We start from the raw sequence: 20,163 nt of genomic DNA, 5'->3' as shown, positions 1-20,163 counted from the left end.
GTGCACCTCTGTTACAGGGCTTCTTGCTTTAATAGTCACCACTGATTTGTGAGGCAGGCACTACCATGTCACGAATGAAGAAACAGAACCTTGAAGATGTGCAGATTGTGTAAGGCCACACACTTAGCAAGTGTTTTCACGTGGACTTGGGCACATGTCAGCCTGCCTCTAAAACCCTCATACGTCACCACTATGTGACACTGTTGATGGAATTATAGCAGGTCACTCGTGTTTTTTTGGCCCCTGCTTATCCTGTGACCAGCAGCAAGTATCTGTAAAGTGACAGATGCATGTGTTTCTCTGTAGTGCCTGGGTGTGCGCGTGCACACGTGTATTCTGTGGCTAACCTAAACTCCTCCTTTTGTGAAGTCTTCCATGATCTCCAAATGATTTTCTGCCCTTTTTTTTATTCCATTCCAACCATTTGACACTATTTCACATAATTAGTCAGGAGTCCGGTGTGAAAACCCATAGCAAGAACACTCAGTGTCCAGAGGACCATGTATAAAAACAACTATGAGTCCCATATCTCTTCTGTACTTGCATCTCATTTCCTCCACAAAAATTGAGGATTCCTTGGTGGCAGGGGTTGTGTTATTGTCGTGTCTTTTACCTTGCAATTTTACCTTTTCTACATTAAAGGGTCTCATGAAATGTTTATTGATCGATAGTGACTGGGTTAAGTGAGAACTATCCTATCATTTGGCCTGAAATAGTTGGAGAAAAATACTGGTTTTTATTAGTATTTCCTGTTTGTTTCATATGATATAAACCATACTTTTTCATCATCTTATTTATAATTTTGTTTTGCTGATAATATTTCACCTTTCACATTCCCCATATTGAATCTCTTTCATGAAAACCTCCTTGTGACGAATTCTCTTTGTTTGTCTTTCTTTGTTACAGTTTCTGATTTCACTTTCCCCGTACATCTCCCTCATACAACCCCTGCATTAGCAGAGCTTTCTTCACATGCACAGGGCATGCATTTCTAAATTAAGTTTCTTTCATTGGGGCAGGGTGGATAGCTCTAAGTAATTACCTGAGAGGTCCCCACCACTGGCAAGGAAGCCAGAATATCTATTAACTAAAATACACAAAATAGGGAAAGCTTTATTTTCCCTATAAATTTTATTTTAGAGATAATTGTTTATTTGCTTAATTGGTTCTGCATGAAATCTTTGCGCTCTCTATCCTTGGCATGTTGTCATTTCAAGATTCTTAGTTTTGGGTGGAGGAAAAAGGGGAACAATTAAATATGAAAGGTGAAAAATTATAACCACAAGGGACAGCTGGAGTTTATCTGATGTGACAATTTCCTTTTTCTGGTACGGAGTTGTTGCACTTCTGTTGGGAATGAAGCAAATTAGTGGCTGTGACAGGCATGTTCTATTTTATGAGAATTTTTTATTCTTGGAATGTAATTATTTCCTTGACTATAGGGATGAATAATGCATATGATTTGGGTTCTGGTCTAGGTATAGAATCCCTCATAATCCTTTTTTTTTTTTTGATGTCCATTTGGTTCTCAAAGAATGTGCTATTCACAGTATTACTTCTCAGGGCCTTTGGACTTGATTAATTGAATTTTTCCACTTCACTATTCATTAACTTGATATCCAAATATTTTGACCATTCTTTATATGAAATATGACCTCACTGGATCTCCAAATTAACTTTCATTATTATAATCCTGTTCTCTTCATTTTTAATTTATTTCTAATTTATTGTTTTCTATCAAGTTCTTCTCTTTTCCATTTTGGTTATTGTAGATGATGATGTCCATTTGTAAATGAACTTTCATTAGGTTTTAGACTCGTTATTTGGAACTTTACTGCCTTTGTGCTCTTGTGTATGTAACTGATTTTAATCTTTGATCACTTGCTGTTGGTTTTCTATGTTCAGTAATTGTGTGAAAAAGAAGCAAAGAAAGGCCCAGAGAAGAGAAGGTAGTGGAGTCAAAGTTCTCATTAAAGGTAAAATGGGTTAAGTATCAGAGATTCTATTTTCCTTCTTACAGTGTGATTTTTCTCCCCCTCAGAATATGAAGAAGATTTTGAGGTAGATGAGGAGAAACAAGATGAGAAAGCTAATGAAGAAGGACAGGCTGATGACCAAATGACTGGGACATCAAAGTCACCCTCAGATGATGAAAAAGACCAATTAGACCCGGAAAAGGAGAGTGAAACCTCGTCACAAAAGGCAGCAGATGCTGACGACAATGTAAAAGATGAAGGTGATCGGTGCTCTGACAGTGAGCTGGAGGAGGATAAACAAGGCAAGTTGTTCCCCAGGTCATGGGACATGAGCTGTTCACCAAGCGCGCTCGCTACTTTCCTTTACCTTTAATGGGATGATCCTTTTTTAAGGGAGCATTTAGAGCCTGGATCCCTAACGGATGGTGATCAGTCTTCCATAAATACCTAATTTATGGGGTCACTCCTTAATCCCTTCTTTCCTTAGTTTGCTGGGATTTTTCACCAGTCCTCAGTAAAGCTTGTAGTGACATGGCTTCTTTTTACTTAGAAAGTTACTCCCTTTTTTTTTCTTTCTAAATCCCAAAGTATCCCCTCTTACATACATATATAGACACACACACACCCATGTGCATGCATGTGTGTGCACACCATTTTATACCCTTGGAAAAATGAAAAGTATCTTCCATTCAGTTAAAGGGAAAGTTTGAGATTCTTGCCCAAGTTCACTTTTTTGTCTTCACTTACTTTGTACACAGGGTGCTGGCATCTTAGTTTCATGGAAGGATTATCTCTCTTGGTAAAGGCAGCTCTCTCCCAGTCTGCAAGCCAAAAGTGACTTTGAATGTTCATGGAGAAAATATAGAAAGGTTTTCAGGTAGAGAAAGTTGCCCTTATCATCTGAGATATATTTCAAGCATTTTAAGACTTTTTAAAAGAACTTAGTTTCCTGAAATAATGTTCAATCAAAGAAGGAAGCAATTTCCTGCTGTCCCATAAAAGGGTTTGACCAAAGTTATGTGATTCTTAGTTAATCTGAGATCTCTCCTGGTACATTGGGAGTATTTACTAGTTATAAGGATATGTATGTCTTTGTAGTTTGCTTTGGGCTGGAGAATGAGGTCACATTACGAGGACTTTTTTTTTTTTAAAGATTTAATTATTTATTTGACGGGGGGTGGTGCACAATTAGGGGTAGAGGTGGGCAGAGGGAGAGGGAGAAACAGACTCCCCTCAGAGCAGGAATGCGGAGCTCCATCCTAGAACCCTGGGATCATGACCTGAGCCAAAGGTAGATGCCCAACTGAATGAGCCACCCAGGTGGCCCTATAACAACTTTTTAAATTACTGTCCATTTTCCCCATTCTTTCCTCCTCTCAACATTTTTTACTGTATAAAATTCAAAATTTTGAATTAGAGTAGTATATTGGGATAATATAAAATAAGAGTAAATTCAGTAACCAAGTAATCATAAGAGCAAATATTTTAGTTATGCTCTCTTCAAGAAATAATTTAAGCAAACCTATTCTAAAATTTCATGCACACACATAAAGGCAATAAAATACAGAAACTGTTTAGAGTAAAAGAGAAGATAATTTTATTGGGAACCATAGGTAGGACCATCACTAAGCTTGAACTAAAAATTTAATCCTGAGTTTCCTGACAGTCAAAGCAAAGAGTAAAGCACCATGGAATTTAGAATGATGTTCGCTATTACTAAACTCAAAAACAAAATTTGCTGTCACTTTTATTATAGTTGAAAGACCCACTCAAATTAATGGCCAGGCATTGAAACATTTTTTATAAAGTCTAAACTAGGCCATTTCTCTAATTTCTCTTAATACTTACATTTTATATTTCCAGGCATGCTTAATATATAAGGTTTTTCTCAATTTGAATGTGAATATTGGATTCAAGTTTATATTCCTATATGACATAGAGAAAGTGAAAGAATTCTATGGAAAAGTGATATCACATGAATCAAATTTTGAATAAATTATATGAGTGACTTAAACCTGGAAAAGAACTAAACATGTGTTTGCTTGTAAATATAACTGGTTCAAAACACAGGGACTCAGTTTTTCATTTCTTCAGTAATGGTGGGGAATTAACAAGTGTTGATTTCATGAAGGTTCAGCACATTCTTTTAATATTTGGTCATCTGGGATTATTTTTGTGATACATAATCATCTTATTTTTATAGGGTCAGATGGATTTTTTCTAAAGCAGAATAAATTTTTATGTTCAAACAGAGAGGGATGTAGGCAGTACTTGGATCTTCCTTGGAGGGAAAGCTTTAATCACTTAGATCTGTGATTATTGAATAACTGACAGAATAGGTAAGCTTTAACACTGAATACTGCTTACATATAAATAATTGGAATCCTATGTTTGGAAAGGGATCCAGAAGGTATTGTTTATTAAGACTCTGTACTAAGTACTGTGTTAAATATTTTATATGAATTATCTGATTTACCTCAAACAGTCTTGAAAAGCAGGTACTTTTTTATCTTCATTTTTCAAATACATAAACTTGGATATGGTGGGATTCCAAGGAACTCATACAACCAGAAAGCAGTGGAACCAAGACATAAAAACATTACCCAACATCAGAGCCTGGATTTTGGAGAAACAATATAATAATGTTCCAAATGAGAAAATATCTCTTTATCTGAAAGTAAAGCAAATCCCCCCCCCCCAAAAGGATTCTCCTTCCTCAAGACTACATTTTAGAGGCACTTGAGCTCTTCATCTTCTTCTCTAGTCTTCTTTTTTTTTTTTTTTTTTGGTTTTATTTTTGAAGAAAGGACATAAAAATGGACATTTTCTACTTTTACTCCAACTGACCTTTCTCCTCCCTGGATGGACTTCCCTGTCCACTCCCAGGCATTGAGCCTGATCAGTTCCAGCTGAGGCCCCTCCTCCGTGACCCTCTCCTACCTTGCTAGCTTTCACTGAGCTCCTTAGTTTATAACACTATCATTCAGTAATTCATTATTCTCTTATTCATTGTCTCTTATTGTTTCATATGGTAAATTTTACCCATCAAATTAATTACACAAGTTAATAACACAAAATTGTTACACTCTGAAAGCCAGGACTGTATGTTGTCTTTGTACTCTTCACAGAGGTGATTTCCTCAAAGACATTTTGTAAATATTATGCAATTACTTGATTGTTTTAACACCAAGAACACTAAGATGCTTTTATTCGCCATGAATAAAAGCACCTTAGAATTTTATTGGAAAAGATTGTATATAGTTAGCTGCATTATTGGGTAGAGAATATATAATATTTTTGAAGAGGTACGTAGTGAAATCTACTAGAACACATAAAATCTAGCCCGCAAATGGGAAATTTAAGAGCCAGAAATTAAATTTGCCAACTATTTTATTTTGTTGCTTCAATAATGATATTATTAAGAGCTCTTTTGCATTTTTGGTATTTACATTAAAACTTTGCCATTATTTTGAAATAAAATCTCATTGCTTATTACTCTTTCTTTCCTCTACCTCCCGGCTCTTTTATTTCCCATCCCTTGATTTTGATAACCCGGCCTCGTGTTATTCAGAAACATTCCTTTTAGCATGCAGAGTATCTGAATTAGAGATTTCATCCAGCAAACAAAGTAGCATGTATTAAAAATGATAATGACACAGTGGGTTCCTTGGAACACTCTATTAAAAAGCCAGACAGCATTTCATCTTCAGAAGAGTAAGAGGCATATTGTGACCACTGAGTCTGAGACACCAGTTCATCCTTTTTACTGACATGATTAAGAATCTTGCTGTTAGTATTTGGACGTGTTTCATTTGAACCTGCCTGCACCTGTTCCCAGAGGGCAAACAATTGCCCAGGCTGTCACTCTGGTGACAAGTCGGCCCCATTTAAAGTGCCGGCTCACAATGGCGTGGGCCCGCCTTGATGAAAGCTCTGCGCTGAGTAGCCATGAGTGATGAGCCCCAGGGAACGAGAGCCACGAAGAGAGCACCCTGGTTTAGGCATGACGTGTAAGACTTTCCGCCGTTTAAAAAGAATGACAGCTTCCTTTTCTCTGCATTTGTGTTGGCAACCCGAGGCACTAAGTCACTAGTTGAAAATATGTTGTCATCGATGAATGTTATAAGGTTGAGGGGAAAAGCGTCATGTCGCTGAGAATATACTTTTATGCTTTCACGGACAGTTTGGATGATAATGCTTCTGAGTAAGAGGTAAAGAATCAATAGCTTCTTTTTTTTTATTTTTTAAAGATTTTATTTATTTATTTGACAGAGATCACAAGTAGGCAGAGAGGCAGGCAGAGACAGAGAGGGGGGAAGCAGGCTCCTCGCTGAGCAGAGTGCTCAATGAGGGGCTTAATCCCAGGACCCTGAGATCATGACCTGGGCCGAAGGCAGAGGCTTTAACCCACTGAGCCACCCAGGTGCCCCAAGAATCAATAGCTTCTTATGAGAAAGATTTCAGAGAGAGAGAGAGAGAGAGAGAAAGAGAGAATCTCTTCCCAGAATTGCAAAGAATAGAATATAAGTACTAAAGCAAATGGTTTTTGAAGTAATAAAGATAATATTTCACTTTTTCTATTTTCCCTATAGTCAGCATATATTTATATTGAAGAAACTTATAGACTTTTAAAATTCCAGAGTCACAAAAATATTCTATTTACTTATTGACTTCAGGAATCTCGCTCTTCATTTCCTGGCCTGACTAATGATGAGAAGCATATGAGGGGAGACTGCTCCTTTCATGTCGAAATTATAGGTGCTATGAAAACACATTCGGTGGATGTCAGTGTAACTTGACTTTTCCTTGAACAGAGAGGCCTAGGGGAAGCCTGTAGATGGCCTTCTGGTCAGCATCTATATGTCTGATTTTGGGTTTTTTTGCACGATTGTCAAATTTTAATTTTTCTGAAAAGTCAGAATTCCTCAATCTATTCACATTTTGATTACTGAAGTAGGAAGCCATGACTTTTAAATACAGAATCATTTTTGTCCACATAAAACACTTTCCTCTGAGGTTCTTCTCTACAGTTTTGAATCTGCCTTGTATACAACAAAGGTATTACTGGGTTACCCAATAAAATCTTAATCTTAGTGGATAAATGTAAAAGAACTTAGGCAGCACAGTGTGACATAGGATTTGATTATATTCTCAGGATTTTAAGTATTCATTTTAATGTTTAAAAAAGTGCAGATAAAGGTAGTCATGGAGGAAGTTTTAAGCTTTTTCAATTTTTTCATCTCCTCCTGCTAGAACTGCATTTACCTGTAGATATTTATTCTTACAAAGTAATGTGTACATTTGTCTCATTGATGAATTGAGTCATGAATTATCGGTGTGAGGACATATGATCTCCCTTAAGACAAATAACTAGTTACCATTTATAGTTAGAATTTAATGATTTCTACTTTTATTTTTATTAAACATACATTCAATCTACAATATTTATGAGTTTGGAGCACTTGTCTAATTAGGCATTATTGTACATGAAAATATTGACTAAACCACAGTATCTAATATAATATAAAAACAGATTTTTATGAGCTCCTGTGTATAATCAAGATAGGACTATTTATATGAGTAATAGTAGGACGTGTAAATTCGTGTGTCACAGCCAATTTGAAGACCATAGGAGCAGCATGCATGCAGATTTTGTTGTGAAGCCTCAGACCAAAGAATGGGAGAGAGATGCAGTCTATATTAGTTTGGGGGGGTATAAGATCCATTGGGTTGTGGTGAAAGCTAGTTGTTTTTGACTGAATTTACGTATTTGTACTGAGTTTGTGCACTTAAAGTGTCCATGGGGCCTCAAGATAGTGAACCCAAAACAAAGTAGTTAAAATCAGGGTACTAATGAAGGAAACGGTGAATTTAAACTATAGTGAAACCATGCTCTATGCTAGGAGATGAGAAATGATTCAAAACAAAGATCAGGGCTTGCAGTTTGTTCAAAACAGATAACAAAGCTGCTGATAGCAGTGAGGAGTTAACAGCAGCTCCTGAGAGAGCTGTCCATGGTCACTGTGAGGAGAATGAACAAACACCTGAGGGAACACGTACAGTTGATCTATTGTGCTTGTGCAAAAGGAGGCAGTGTCTGGCTAGAGTGTGTAATCTCTGTGGAAGCAGGGTCCTGGCCTGCTTTTTTCTCTACTGTGTCCTTAAAACCTAGCACATTGCCTGACACATAAGAGGACTATTTTCCATTTGTCATCCTGGGGTGGAAGTTAGTTAAGAGAAGTGATAGTAGGTCTGTGACAGTGGGTGCTCTCTGTTTGAAGCCCTTTTGGCAAGTAGAGTAGTCTTGGTTTTACTATAGTGAGTCATTACAAAAAATGTGTTTTACAAAACTTGCTACTTTATAGCTAATGGGCATTGGGTATTATTTAACTTCTCTGGGCCTTACATTCTTTTAAAATTAATTTAATTTATTTATTTGAGAGAGAGAGAACGAGTGTGAGCGGAGGGGAAAGGGGCAGATGGAGAGAAAGAGGCAGAGAATCTCAGGTTGACTCTGCGATGGATGAGGAGCTTTAAGTGGGACTCGATCTCATCACCCTGAGATGATGACCTGAGACGAAACCAAGAGTTGAATGCTTACCAACTGAGCCATCCAGGTGCTCCCCTTACTTTCTAGATCTAGAAAAAGAAGACAGCTATCCCATGGGATTAAATGAGATATTTATAGAGTGCTTACCTCCATGTTTGGTTTGCAGTAAGTGCATATATAATCATCATCATATTTTTATTTATTTACTTTTCCTCAGCAAATGGTTACTGCAATTACTTTTCTTCATATAATGCACAGGGTGAAATCACAAGAAAGAATTGCATTAGACTATACTTAACATACACTTAACGTGTATGACTCCATAGAGGGGGAAAGACTGGAATTCATTAAAAAAATCATTATTTGATTTTGTGTCATGTAATTTCTGCAGTGACTTACGGAGAGAATTAGCCTCATTTTACAGTCAAGAAAACAGAGGCTTAGGGGGGTTTGTGGAAGAGCCAAAGTCAAAGCTAGTCAGCAGCCACGTCATGATTGAAGCACCTAGTTTCATCTTACAGAAGAACGTATTATTTTCTCTCAGTCTCATGTTGTGTGAAATAGTAGTCATGCAAAAAAAAAGGAACAGTTATCAGTGACACGAAGAGAGAAGACAGTGAAGGGTTTGGAGCCTGACTGAATGCAGGGTGGAAAGTCAGAAATGCCTCACAGGGCATGGACTCAAGGTGCCGCACCAACCAGTGCACATCATTTCTTTACCGTAAAGATCAAGAACAGATGCTTTTAGCTTCAGTACCGAAACGGAGCCATGCAGAGACAAACAGAATTGGATGGGAGCCAGCTTTGCTTACTAACATACCTTCAAGATAATTTTTTCCCTCCTACTGACAAAAAACATGAAGTATGTGCCCTCAGAGTTCTTTCATGTAAAATGTTCTTTTAGACAAAAATTTCTATATCAAAACTTCCTTCATTTCTAAGACAATAAATAAAATTAGTGATGAAAATCCCATTCCGTGGCCCTGAAACATTTTGAGCTTTTATTTGTAGGCAAAGTATTGCCCCAGTGTCTGCATGAAAATGAGAGAAAGAAATGAGAGGGAAACTAAATTGCACAGCAAGGTTAGAGAGAAATTGGAAAACTGAAATGAGTTTATATGAGAGGTCAGGTACCCTTGCCTCTTGAAGGCCGTTCATTCTCCTGATCTTTCTTCTCCAAGGGACTGACTCAAAATGAACCAGAGCGTGTTTCAGCCTTTTGAAATAAAGTAACCCAATTAATAGGAGCTATGAAAGAAAGGTAGAGGAATGCTCATTTTTCTTATTATGTGAACAACTCTCAGAGACAAAAGTGAGTCATGAAATCAATATTCAAGAGGATAGATTTGAATATTGGGGGGAGTACAGAGCAAGTATAATACTGCCTTCTAGCTAATTGTGCAATTAATGAGAGCTATTGATTGAACAACTAGCAAATATGAGTTGTTTTTCTTTAAAAAAAAAAGTGAGATGCTTAAGAGAGGGTGAGATCATCGTCCCTTAGGTTTCTGAAGTGGTACAAATGAGGTAGAGAACAACCGTCCTTGATCTGCTGTGTTCCCTACTGAGAGGCAGATTTTATAAAATGGAGATAAAGAATGAGTGGTTAAGGTATGCGTTCCTCTGAGAAACAGTGGTCATCTGGTGCCTGTCAAAGCGGTTGGGAGATAAGAACAAATGGAATCGTACTGAAGGGGTTCTGTTGCTTAAAGGCTTTTTAGAGTTTGTTTCTTTACTGCCGTGTAGCATCTCTCAAATCTTTGTGGAAACTCTGATAAGTGTCTGTGACTATACTTAAAATTCTAAGCCCTGTCATGGAGAGTCATTTGGGCTGGAGGGTGTGAAGGGAAAGGATAAGAGGAAAGACAGGTATTTCTTCCCTTAAAGTCTGTATCAGCTGCTACAGCCATCTGTGTAGCTGCCAAACAGAAATAAAGAACAGAAAAGAGTAAGGAGCACACAGAGCAGAGAAAACAACAAAGCTAGGCAGCATTTAAGTGTAGGCTATTTCATTTGAAAATATAGTCTATAAAAAACTACTGTAAACACAGATCTGTTGGTGAAAAACTCAGAAGCAAGTTTGTATTTCTCTGGCCCCAGCATACGCCGTGACTTTCAGGCTGCGCATCTTCCTTCCAGAGATTCAGTGTGTGTGTGGCTTTCTTGGAGATTTTTGAAAGGGCTTGTGGGTAGTAAGTACGAAACCATTTCCAGTTTTAGTCAATCTAGTCGATGTATCGGTAGCACCCCGTCAGCACACGGCCTCCATCTTCTAGAAACCCTCTGACTGATTCCATGTCCCATCTCCCAGCTCTGGCAACCTTCTTCCTCCTTCAGAGGACAGCCCTGGGCTTCGGAGCTGCTTCACTTGCCCAGACAAAGAGTCTGGAAAAGCCAAGGAGTTTACCTTCCCTTGGGGGTGGGGGGCAGTAGGAGGTGGTAGCCACCTCTGACTGGAGCAGAGTATGAAAGCCCAACTCCTTCCTCAAGAGAGGAACAACTCTAATATAATTTAGACCTCAGAGGTCCCTGTGGGATCAGGCTGAGGTTGAGATGTTGCTTGAAAGAGTTCCCTTGATTGACCTCTTGCCTTCCCTGCCCTGCTTCACCTACATCTGCAAGAGTTTCTCCTGGAGCATATCCTTAATATATCACATGAACCTTGACCTCAGCATCGGCTTTGGGGAAACCTGGAATAAGACAACATGTCCTCCTCCACACACACACACACACCACACACATGCACACACACATGCACACACACGCACATACAAGCATCCCTTCAGAATATCTTTCAAGTGTCTTGGTATTATCTGAGTGCATTGATCTTTCTAGTACACATTGCTAGCTGGATAAGGTTGGTATTATAGTAGATAAAAATTTAAGTTTTTTGCACAGAGAATACTGTGGCTAGTCAACATGATAATGAATAAGTGCTCTTACTGAACAAGTAAGAGTATTCCATTTCTTCTACAATGAAATAGATACAAAGACTTTCCAATAAAATGTCTTTCAAAAATACATACATACATACATACATACATACATACATATGTACATACAGTTGGTTTTTAGCTAAATGTGATTTCCTATTGAAAACGTCTAGATGACTGCCTAAATGGTTCAGTCAGTTTAGCAACTGCCTTTGACTCAGGTCATGATCTCGGGGTCCTGGGATGAAGCCCCACGTTGACTCCCTGCTCAGTGGGGAGTCTGCTTCTCCCTCTCCCTCTGTTCCTCCCTCTGGCTCATGCTCACTCACTCTCATTCTCTCTCAAATAAATAAATAAATAATCTTTTTTTAAGAAAGAAAAACTTCTGGGGTGCCTGGGTGGCTCAATGGGTTAAGAAAGAAAAACTTCTGGAGACTCACAGATTGCATAGGTTTTTCTTTATCTGGACAGCTATGGGCAATATATGTGAAAACGGTACTAAATCTATGAACCTATATTTTAAAAATTTAGTATAATTATTATTAACCTAATTCCCACAATTAAACCAGTTGTTTTATGGAAGAACAATGATATCATCATTTTAATTTTTTAGATATAAAGACTGCTTCATCCTCCTCCTCCAGAAGTCACCCATGTTCTAGTTGCAGTGACGAGTCTGCTCTGGGAGATAGAGGAACCCACACTGGAAACAGTCCAAACAGAAGGGCCAGGAGTTCATCTTCCCAGGAGCTGAGTGAAAGTGATGAGCCAGGAAAATCCCAGCTTCCAGTTGAGGATTATTTAGAAGTGGAAATCGAAGACCAAGAAATCGTAACGGCGGATGTAGAGACCAAGCCTCTGCCCATAGAGGAACACTTGGAGAATGTTCTTGAAGAAGAAACAGAGAAAGGAATGCAAGTGATTGCCGAGGGCTTATCTGAGAATTCCAGGGAACATCTTTCCACAGAAGAAAAAGAAAAGGATAAGAGTGAGCTTTGGGAAGGAAGCACTGCTAAGGTGGAGGACAAAAAGGCAGGTCCCGGTAGGGTGGAAAAAGATGGTAAGTATGGCCATTGAGTTGACCTGCCATTGTTCCATGCATGGAAGCTATTTGGTCCTTGCATTTCTGCCAAAGCTTGGGAAATACGATTGTGATAATGCCAGAGGCATTCAATTTTTTTCTTATTCCTCTCTTCATCACATAATCATACATGTAGTTTCAGCTTGCTGTGTCCCTTCTATTGCATTTTAAAAGTTGATAAATCTTATATAGCTTGTTTCCTATTTTCTGTAAATTCCTTCTTGTGTTAATTCTATCTCAAGAATCAAATAAAACACATTATATGTCTGAAGGCAAGGGTATGTGTGGCTTTTTAGAGGTTACTTAATACTAGAAATACTATTTCTTCTTAGCTATATATATATATATATATATATATATATATATATGTACTTTCTACACACACACACACACACACACACACACAGAGCTAACACTGGTAGGTGCTCAGTTCTAAACACTTACTTACATTAACTCATCTACTCCCTACAACTGCCCCGTATCCCCTGAGTTAGGTTCTCTTATAATCATGTCTTTTTCTCACAGGTGACAAAATTGTGGCTCAGAGAGGTTAAGTAAATTGTGAAGATTATATAGCTCCTAAGAAGCATTCCTAGGATTTGAATTCAAGCAGAGTGGCTCTGGTTTTTAAAAATTTTTCTATAGTATCTGTGCAATAGGAATTTAAACTTAGATAAAAATATGACAGTTTCATAGAAAACTCCAAACTTTACTTTGAGTTCTTCTCTGAAACTGAGTGACTTCCTGACCCAGTGGTCCCTGGGTGAGTATGCAGGACAGTCCCGTTTGAATGGGAAGAGTGAAGAGTGTCCCACCATAATCAGGTCCCAGGACTTTCAAGATATGGAAGATCTGATGCCTTCCTTGATTTTAGGGTACAGTTAAAGGACCAAGTTGTGTCCTGTGGACAGCTGGATCATACCTGCCAGATGTTTGGTTCTGTCACTCCTCTCCTTCCCCTGTTCTCTCTCATCTGTCTCCCCTGCCAAAATGGTGGGCATTCTTCTCAATTCCAAGCTAAAATCTGTTTTCACATTTTAATATTACTAAAATCATCTGTTTTAAAGCTTATGAATATTTTAATGTCTCTAACTTTTTTTTTTTTAGGACCTTAAAAGCTGTTATTAAACCACTGGGGCCTACATCTAGGAATTGAGGATGTTGAATAGTTATCTTTCAATTATCAGTATTATTCACCTTCTACCATGTACAGGGCACCATGGTCAATAAGAAATGTGTAAGAGAGGGTGCCTCCCATCACATGTTAAGGGAAAGGCGTGGCACACCAATAATTGGACAAAGGTCAGTAATCATTCATAAAGCCAGAGAAGGTACAAATGGTATGGCGTTTCAAAAGAAAGGGAAAGTCCCATTTGGTTAAATACACCTTGAATGTTTTTGTGCAGTATTTTTTTGAGGAAGGCTTTAAACGTTAGATACGATTTTTAAGATTGAACAGAGGAAGATAAAAGCATTCCAGATAGTGGGGTGTCACAAATTCAAATAACTCTAGAATATACAGCTTGACAAACTTCAATCCACAGGCCCCATCTGGTCTACTGCCTTTTTTTCTCCTTCTACATTAAGAACGTTTTTAAAATGTTCTGTTTTTAAAGTCTGTCGGTGGTTTGAAAAAATCAAAAGAATAATATGTGGTGACACAAAAAAATTAAATTCAAATTTCAGTGTCAGAAAATAAAGTTTTATTGGAACAGAGCTATGCTCACTGGCTTACATATTAATAATGGCTGCTCTTGCATTGCAAGGACAGAATTAAGTAGTTGCAGCAGAAACCTCCTGATAGCTCACAAAGCCCTAAGAATGCATTCTCTGGCCCTTTATAGAAGAAGTTTGCCAACTTCTCCCCTGGGATTAAAGACCTCTGAGATTTTCAAAGAGGTTTTTCCATACATGAGTAAAGATCCTCATTAAAATATATTTGAAAACTTCTTACAAAATAATTCAAGTCTTTGATCATGGATTTCATTGTTCAGTTCTAGAACGTATAATGTACCATCGAGGAAATTTGTACAACTGGGCAAGCTGCTGCCCTCAAAAGGTAGAGATGTTGAAGTTCAGTAGGAACAGTGACATTGTTATTTCTTTAACTTCCACTTCAGAAAACTAGATTGTGTACCTGGCCTTGTGTACCTAGACATCTTTTCGTAAAGCAAGATATATGTAGTATAGGTTGTATTTAGGTGGTGGATGGAATAGCAGAAACATTGGGCTAGGATCATGCCACTTGGAAGAAAGTGAGGAGGGTTTTTTCTGAATGTGTGAAATGAAAAGTGTGTAGGTTTACAATTTTTCTTACATATTATGGGAAGTCTGTGTTCTTGACTTGATAACATCTATAATTCTAAAGCATTTTGTTATCTTTTTATTAAGGCAGGTTTGACACTAGATGGCAAGGTTTGTGACTTTTTATCTTTCTTAAGCTTTAATAAATGTAGCAGGTCTCTTTGTCAGTGTTTATTTTTCATTAACTGCTTATGACATAACATGAAATAACAGTCAGAATATAGAGAAGAGTAGATTTTTAAAAAATTACCCATAGGTTTAGCGCTCACACAAAAATCACCTTCAATATGTGGTCAGTTTTTTGATTTCTAAACTCAGGGCTTACAAAGTCATGTTGTCATAATTTTTATAAAATGTTGTATCCTGCTTTTTATCCTTATTGTTATACCATAAGCATTTTTTGTTATGATGTAATCTTCAATATCTGTGTGTCATCCCATTCTGTGGTTTTCCTATAAGGTAACCATTCCCCTATTATTGATATTTATATTTTTCCCTATTTTCACTATTATTAATAGAACTCTAATATCTTATGACCTAAGGTAATTTAAAATCTATAATTATTTTCTTAGGTTAGGTTCCTAAGAGTATCATTTCTAGATCACATATTAAGGCTCTTGATAAAATTTTTTTCTTACAAAGGATTGGTTGAAAAGTTTAAACAATACAGAACAGAGAGAATGAAAAGAAAGCTGGTCCTCCTTGTCCCTCCTCTACTCTTTCCCATGCAACAGAGTCATATCTGCAGAAAATATTTTTTTTAGACCTGATTCCAGAAAAATTTCTCTCTATACATATATAAAATATATTCATATATTACATATATATACATACATTCTTTTTATAGATAGATGGAAACATGATACATTTTGTTTTACCGCTTGCTTTTTTTTTCACTTAATACCGTGTCTTCAATACCTTTTCATGTTAGCACATATAACTATACTTTATTCTTATTCACTATATATAGTATTCTACTTATTGCATTAGTATTTTATAACTTTGCAAATTTTCTTAAAAATATGTTGCCTTCTGTGCAAGAACCGATAGATTTGTTCTATGGCCCATCTTCCACAAAAGAACAAAATTTCTGGGTTATGGAGGCCTAGAGGCAGAGGGGAAAAAAGTACAGTGGAAAATGAAACATTAATGGATATTTAAAAAATGGAAAATATTCAGAATGATGCAGAAGGATTAATGCTATCAAAAACCAAGGAGGCGTAGATTATAACTCTTGAGAGCTGATGTTTTTAAGTATATTTAAGGAAATGATACAGTAAATGTGTAAATATTTAAAATAATAGATAAAGAGAGGTCAGAAATAGTCTCAGAGTCCCTTATATGAATAAATATTTCTAAGAAAATTTCAGATAAAGTAAACTAGGTCTTGACTTGCCTGATGCCAAGCAAAGAGGTTATGACGAGTTCCTCTTTCTTAATGGAGTTTTCTGTTAGATGGATCAGGTGAGAGGGACGGAACCAGAGTTAATGCTTGGGAGGAAGGTCATATAGCTGACCATGCTGCATTCAATCAGAAGGCATGGGAAAGAGTGAAATGTGTATTATTTTATTTAGATCTCTGATTAGAGCCTTAGGTCAAAATGGGGACCGGGATAATGTATAGAAGATTATCTCTCATATTTGTTTGGTGCTGAATTATGAACTGTGATTATGTTAGGAACAGGTCTGTGGGCTACAAAATTACAATCAGTTAATGATGTTTTATAGTGTCCCAACGAATACAACTTTATCTGAATTGTTTTCACTTAAGATCATAGCCGTGGATAAAGTAGTTAAGTTCTATATTCAGTACCTTTGTACCTTTCAGATTGATAACATAAGGTGATATTTTTCTTTCTATTTTATATGTCTCACTTAATTGGGCTTTGTCCAGTCCACCAACAAATCAGGTGAATTGATATAAAAGATGTGTTGCATCCAGTGAAGTGGGTAAAGTAAAAGATTGTAATTGCCAGCTACAATGGGACAATGTCCTTGGGAGGCAATTCAGGATGATAGGGCATAGTGTTATTTTAATGTGTTTATTTTTCTCTGTTATCTTCAGTTTAAGCTGTCTTAATGCACTGTGACATGATCTTTGCTCTGTGTTCTACTAGTCGAACAATTTGGGAGGTAATATAATTTGGGAAGTAATATAATTTATACATTACAAATATAAATAAAATGTTAAGAGTAGAATATTATAAAGTATACTGTAAAATGTATATGGCAGCAGGCATTTTATGCTTTTATACGTGAATGAGAGGACGTCAGCATGCTTGGCCAGCTTTCTAAATCTAAGTAATGTAAAGCCATATGCAGTCTTATCGTCATGCAGGCAAGTTAGATGGTCCTGAGGAGAGAATAAGGCCATCATGTGTTGTGAGTTGAGGTCTAAAGTACTGGGGTATTCTGGACTAAGTGTAGAAGAAAAACCAATCAGAGTAAGAGGACAGAGGAATGGTTTGAGGAAGGGGTGGGTTTTAGGGACGGCCTTTCTGATGAGGGGACATTTGAGCAGAGACCAGCAGGAAGTACAGGGCAGAGGCACCCTGCCAGCTGGAAAAAGCCCGCAGGAAGCAGAAGGAAGAGCAAACTCGAGGACTCTAAACCCTAAACAGGGAGCAGCCTTGATGAGTGAAGCTTCCGGAAGGGAGGCTGGTGTGACAGATGCAAACAAACAGATGAACCAGAAAGTGGTGGAAGATGAGGCAGAGAAAGAAACTTGTATGCCATCGGGAGGATTGCATTCTAAGATAGAACGGTTCGAACATGCAAATGACGTGATCTGAAAGTTGCAGAAAGATGATTCTCTACTATTCTGTACTGCATGGAGGATAGATGTTAGCTCTCTGCAGCTGTTATCTCTGCACAGCTGTGGACTTGAGTTTGTAATTAGTCCTGGGTTTGTGTGGGTGGTGTTGCCGTGCGGGAGGTAAGAGCAGGCGCATCTTCACTGCGTAGGTAGAGGGTGTTAGTCACAAAGTCTGTCATGGTGACTTGCTAGGAAGGTAATTGATTGGCTACACAAAGAATGATCGAATCACACACAGGGTATTCAAGGTCACGGGGAATTTGGCATAAACTTGGATAGATCTTACTCTTCCTTTATAGCTTCTTACATTCTTAAAATTCAGATGAAAAGTTTCCTCTTTAAAACTTTCTTCTGTTAGTGAGTTGCTCAGCGTTATTAATTGTGTTTTGAGATGGGATCCAGTTTGTTTTGTTTCAAAACAAGTGGAGAAGCGGGAATGACTATAGAAAGCTTGCCTACTAATATTGAAAATGACATCCTTGCCACCAGTTTTCAATTACAAAATTATAGAAAGAATTGGTGGAAATTGTGACATTGTTGGCAATGTGCAGGGTCATACAGCCTTCCCTCATTACAGGTGAAATCGTTTGTTGATGCCTCCTTTTTGTGAAGAACATATAAAAACATGTATCAAAAGTTTCTAAAAATATGCTCTTTGAGCCAGCAATTCCAATTCCAGGAATTTGCCCTAAGGGAATAGTCAGAAAAAAATGCAAAAATGATTGTAAGTGGTATTTAAAATAGCTTTATAATCACACATACACCCACACACAAATGGAAATAACTCAATATTCAACATCAGGCAACTGGTTAACCACATTTTAGTAAAAACCTTTTAGAACTTTTATGTAGTTACTGAGGAATCTTTTTTTATTTTAATGATATGTGGAAATAGTCACAATATATTGCTAAATGTAAAAAATGCTATCTATACTAAGAGGGGAGTAAAAAAGATACATAGAGATCCACCCAAATGTTAACTAGTAGTTCTGAGTGGTGAAACTAGGATAACTTTTGTTTTCTTTTTTATACCTTATAATCTTATAAAGCTTTAAATAAGGATATGTACTATTTCCCTATTTTGAGAATTATTTTTAAATATGTTTGTTTTCATAATAAAAATGCTAATATCAGATAATAATATTTTGGTATTTTAAAAAACATCTTAAAATATTCTATACTATTTGAGTGGAAAAGCACTTTTCTAAGAATTCTCGGAGCAAGCCTCTTCCACTTTGCTTTGAAGGCTGTGAGAACAGACAGTTTCCTTTACTTTTAATGGTCATCTTTACAGAGAGGGAAGGCGAGGAGCCTCAGGGGGTCAAGGGCTAAGTAGTTAAGAACACAAAGTGATGTATTACAGTGCTGGTGCCGGGCTCAGCGGGCACGGTCCTCATTTCCGCGCGAGGTGGAAACCCTGAAGGTTAGACCCTGGCTAAGTTCTTGCTTTTAAGTTTTAGTTTCAGAACATCTGAGGAAAAAAAAAATGACCAAGGGAGGACTTTTCTGGTCTCACACCTCATAAGTCCTTGATGCTCAGGCCAGGGTCCCATTCTTGCTGAATCTGAAGCAGGCAACACCTAACTCTATATCTACTTCCAAAAGCCTTCTCATCTACTTCCAAAGCCTAACCCTCCAGGGGCAAGCCAGGAGACGTGGCCAGGTGGTGAGGACAGTCCTGAGACAGAGGGACTACATGCTTCACTGTCCATTCTGAGTGAGTTGTAATTTCCAAATTATGCTAGTATCATTTGGCTTCTTAGAATAGTCTTTGGTTCAATAGTTGCTAATTGTTTATTTTAATAATTATTATTATGATTATTATGATAAACCATTTTTGATTAAAAATTTATTAAGGTATAATTGATGTATATTATTTTAGGTGTATAACATAAGGATTTGATATTCATATGATAAACCATACTTATTTATAGTCTATGGCTACCGGGGGAAAAAATCCAGGTACCTCGTAGGCTCTGATGAAACAAAACTTCAGATCATTGTTGTGAAATCAGTCTTGCTCCCATCCCACTGTCCTACCATTTTTGGAATTACTATTGTTCATTTAGCCAAGCAGATTTATACACAAGGACCTAAAACATTGCATGTTTAAACTCATTGGTTAATACTGTTAATATTATTATAGTGGGCAAGATGATATTTAATTATATGTACAATGTTCACAAGTTCCTAAAATAAAGGTTTGTTTGATAACAAACCCTACTATAATCAAATTGTCATGAGTTGATGTCATCTCTAAGCTTTATTATTATAAAAATCTTTTTTATTTGGTTATCAGATGAATGAGGAAAGTTGATGTTAAACAATTATTTAAAATGGAATTTGAACTATTTGATATGCCTCTTTTCATTTCCATGTTTATTCTCTTAATATTAATAAAGTTAAGTCATTCCATTTTTGTCCCCAAAAGCCACATGAGGCAGTCATTTTACTATTTGCTTCTAAACACAGATGAATCAATAAGTACCTAATTACCCTTTAGC

The 20,163-nt window shown here is 37.1% G+C and overlaps 1 protein-coding gene across 5 annotated transcripts in view; it reads left to right on the top strand.

Annotated features, from left to right (window-relative positions):
* The window catches only part of ERICH3 (glutamate rich 3), a 95,478-nt gene that overhangs the window by 65,738 nt on the left and 9,577 nt on the right, over positions 1 to 20,163 (top strand). For all 5 annotated transcript variants that reach the window (XM_044238476.1, XM_044238475.1, XM_044238474.1 and 2 more), the window contains 2 exons: positions 2,042 to 2,278; positions 12,073 to 12,519. In XM_044238476.1, the coding sequence (XP_044094411.1) occupies positions 2,042 to 2,278; positions 12,073 to 12,519 (684 nt within the window). The remainder of the gene's footprint in view (positions 1 to 2,041; positions 2,279 to 12,072; positions 12,520 to 20,163) is intronic.

The sequence above is a fragment of the Neovison vison genome, chromosome 2 (genome assembly GCF_020171115.1).
Source record: "Neovison vison isolate M4711 chromosome 2, ASM_NN_V1, whole genome shotgun sequence".
Taxonomy (NCBI): Eukaryota; Metazoa; Chordata; class Mammalia; order Carnivora; family Mustelidae; genus Neogale; species Neogale vison.
This window is presented reverse-complemented; position numbering and strand designations above follow the sequence as displayed.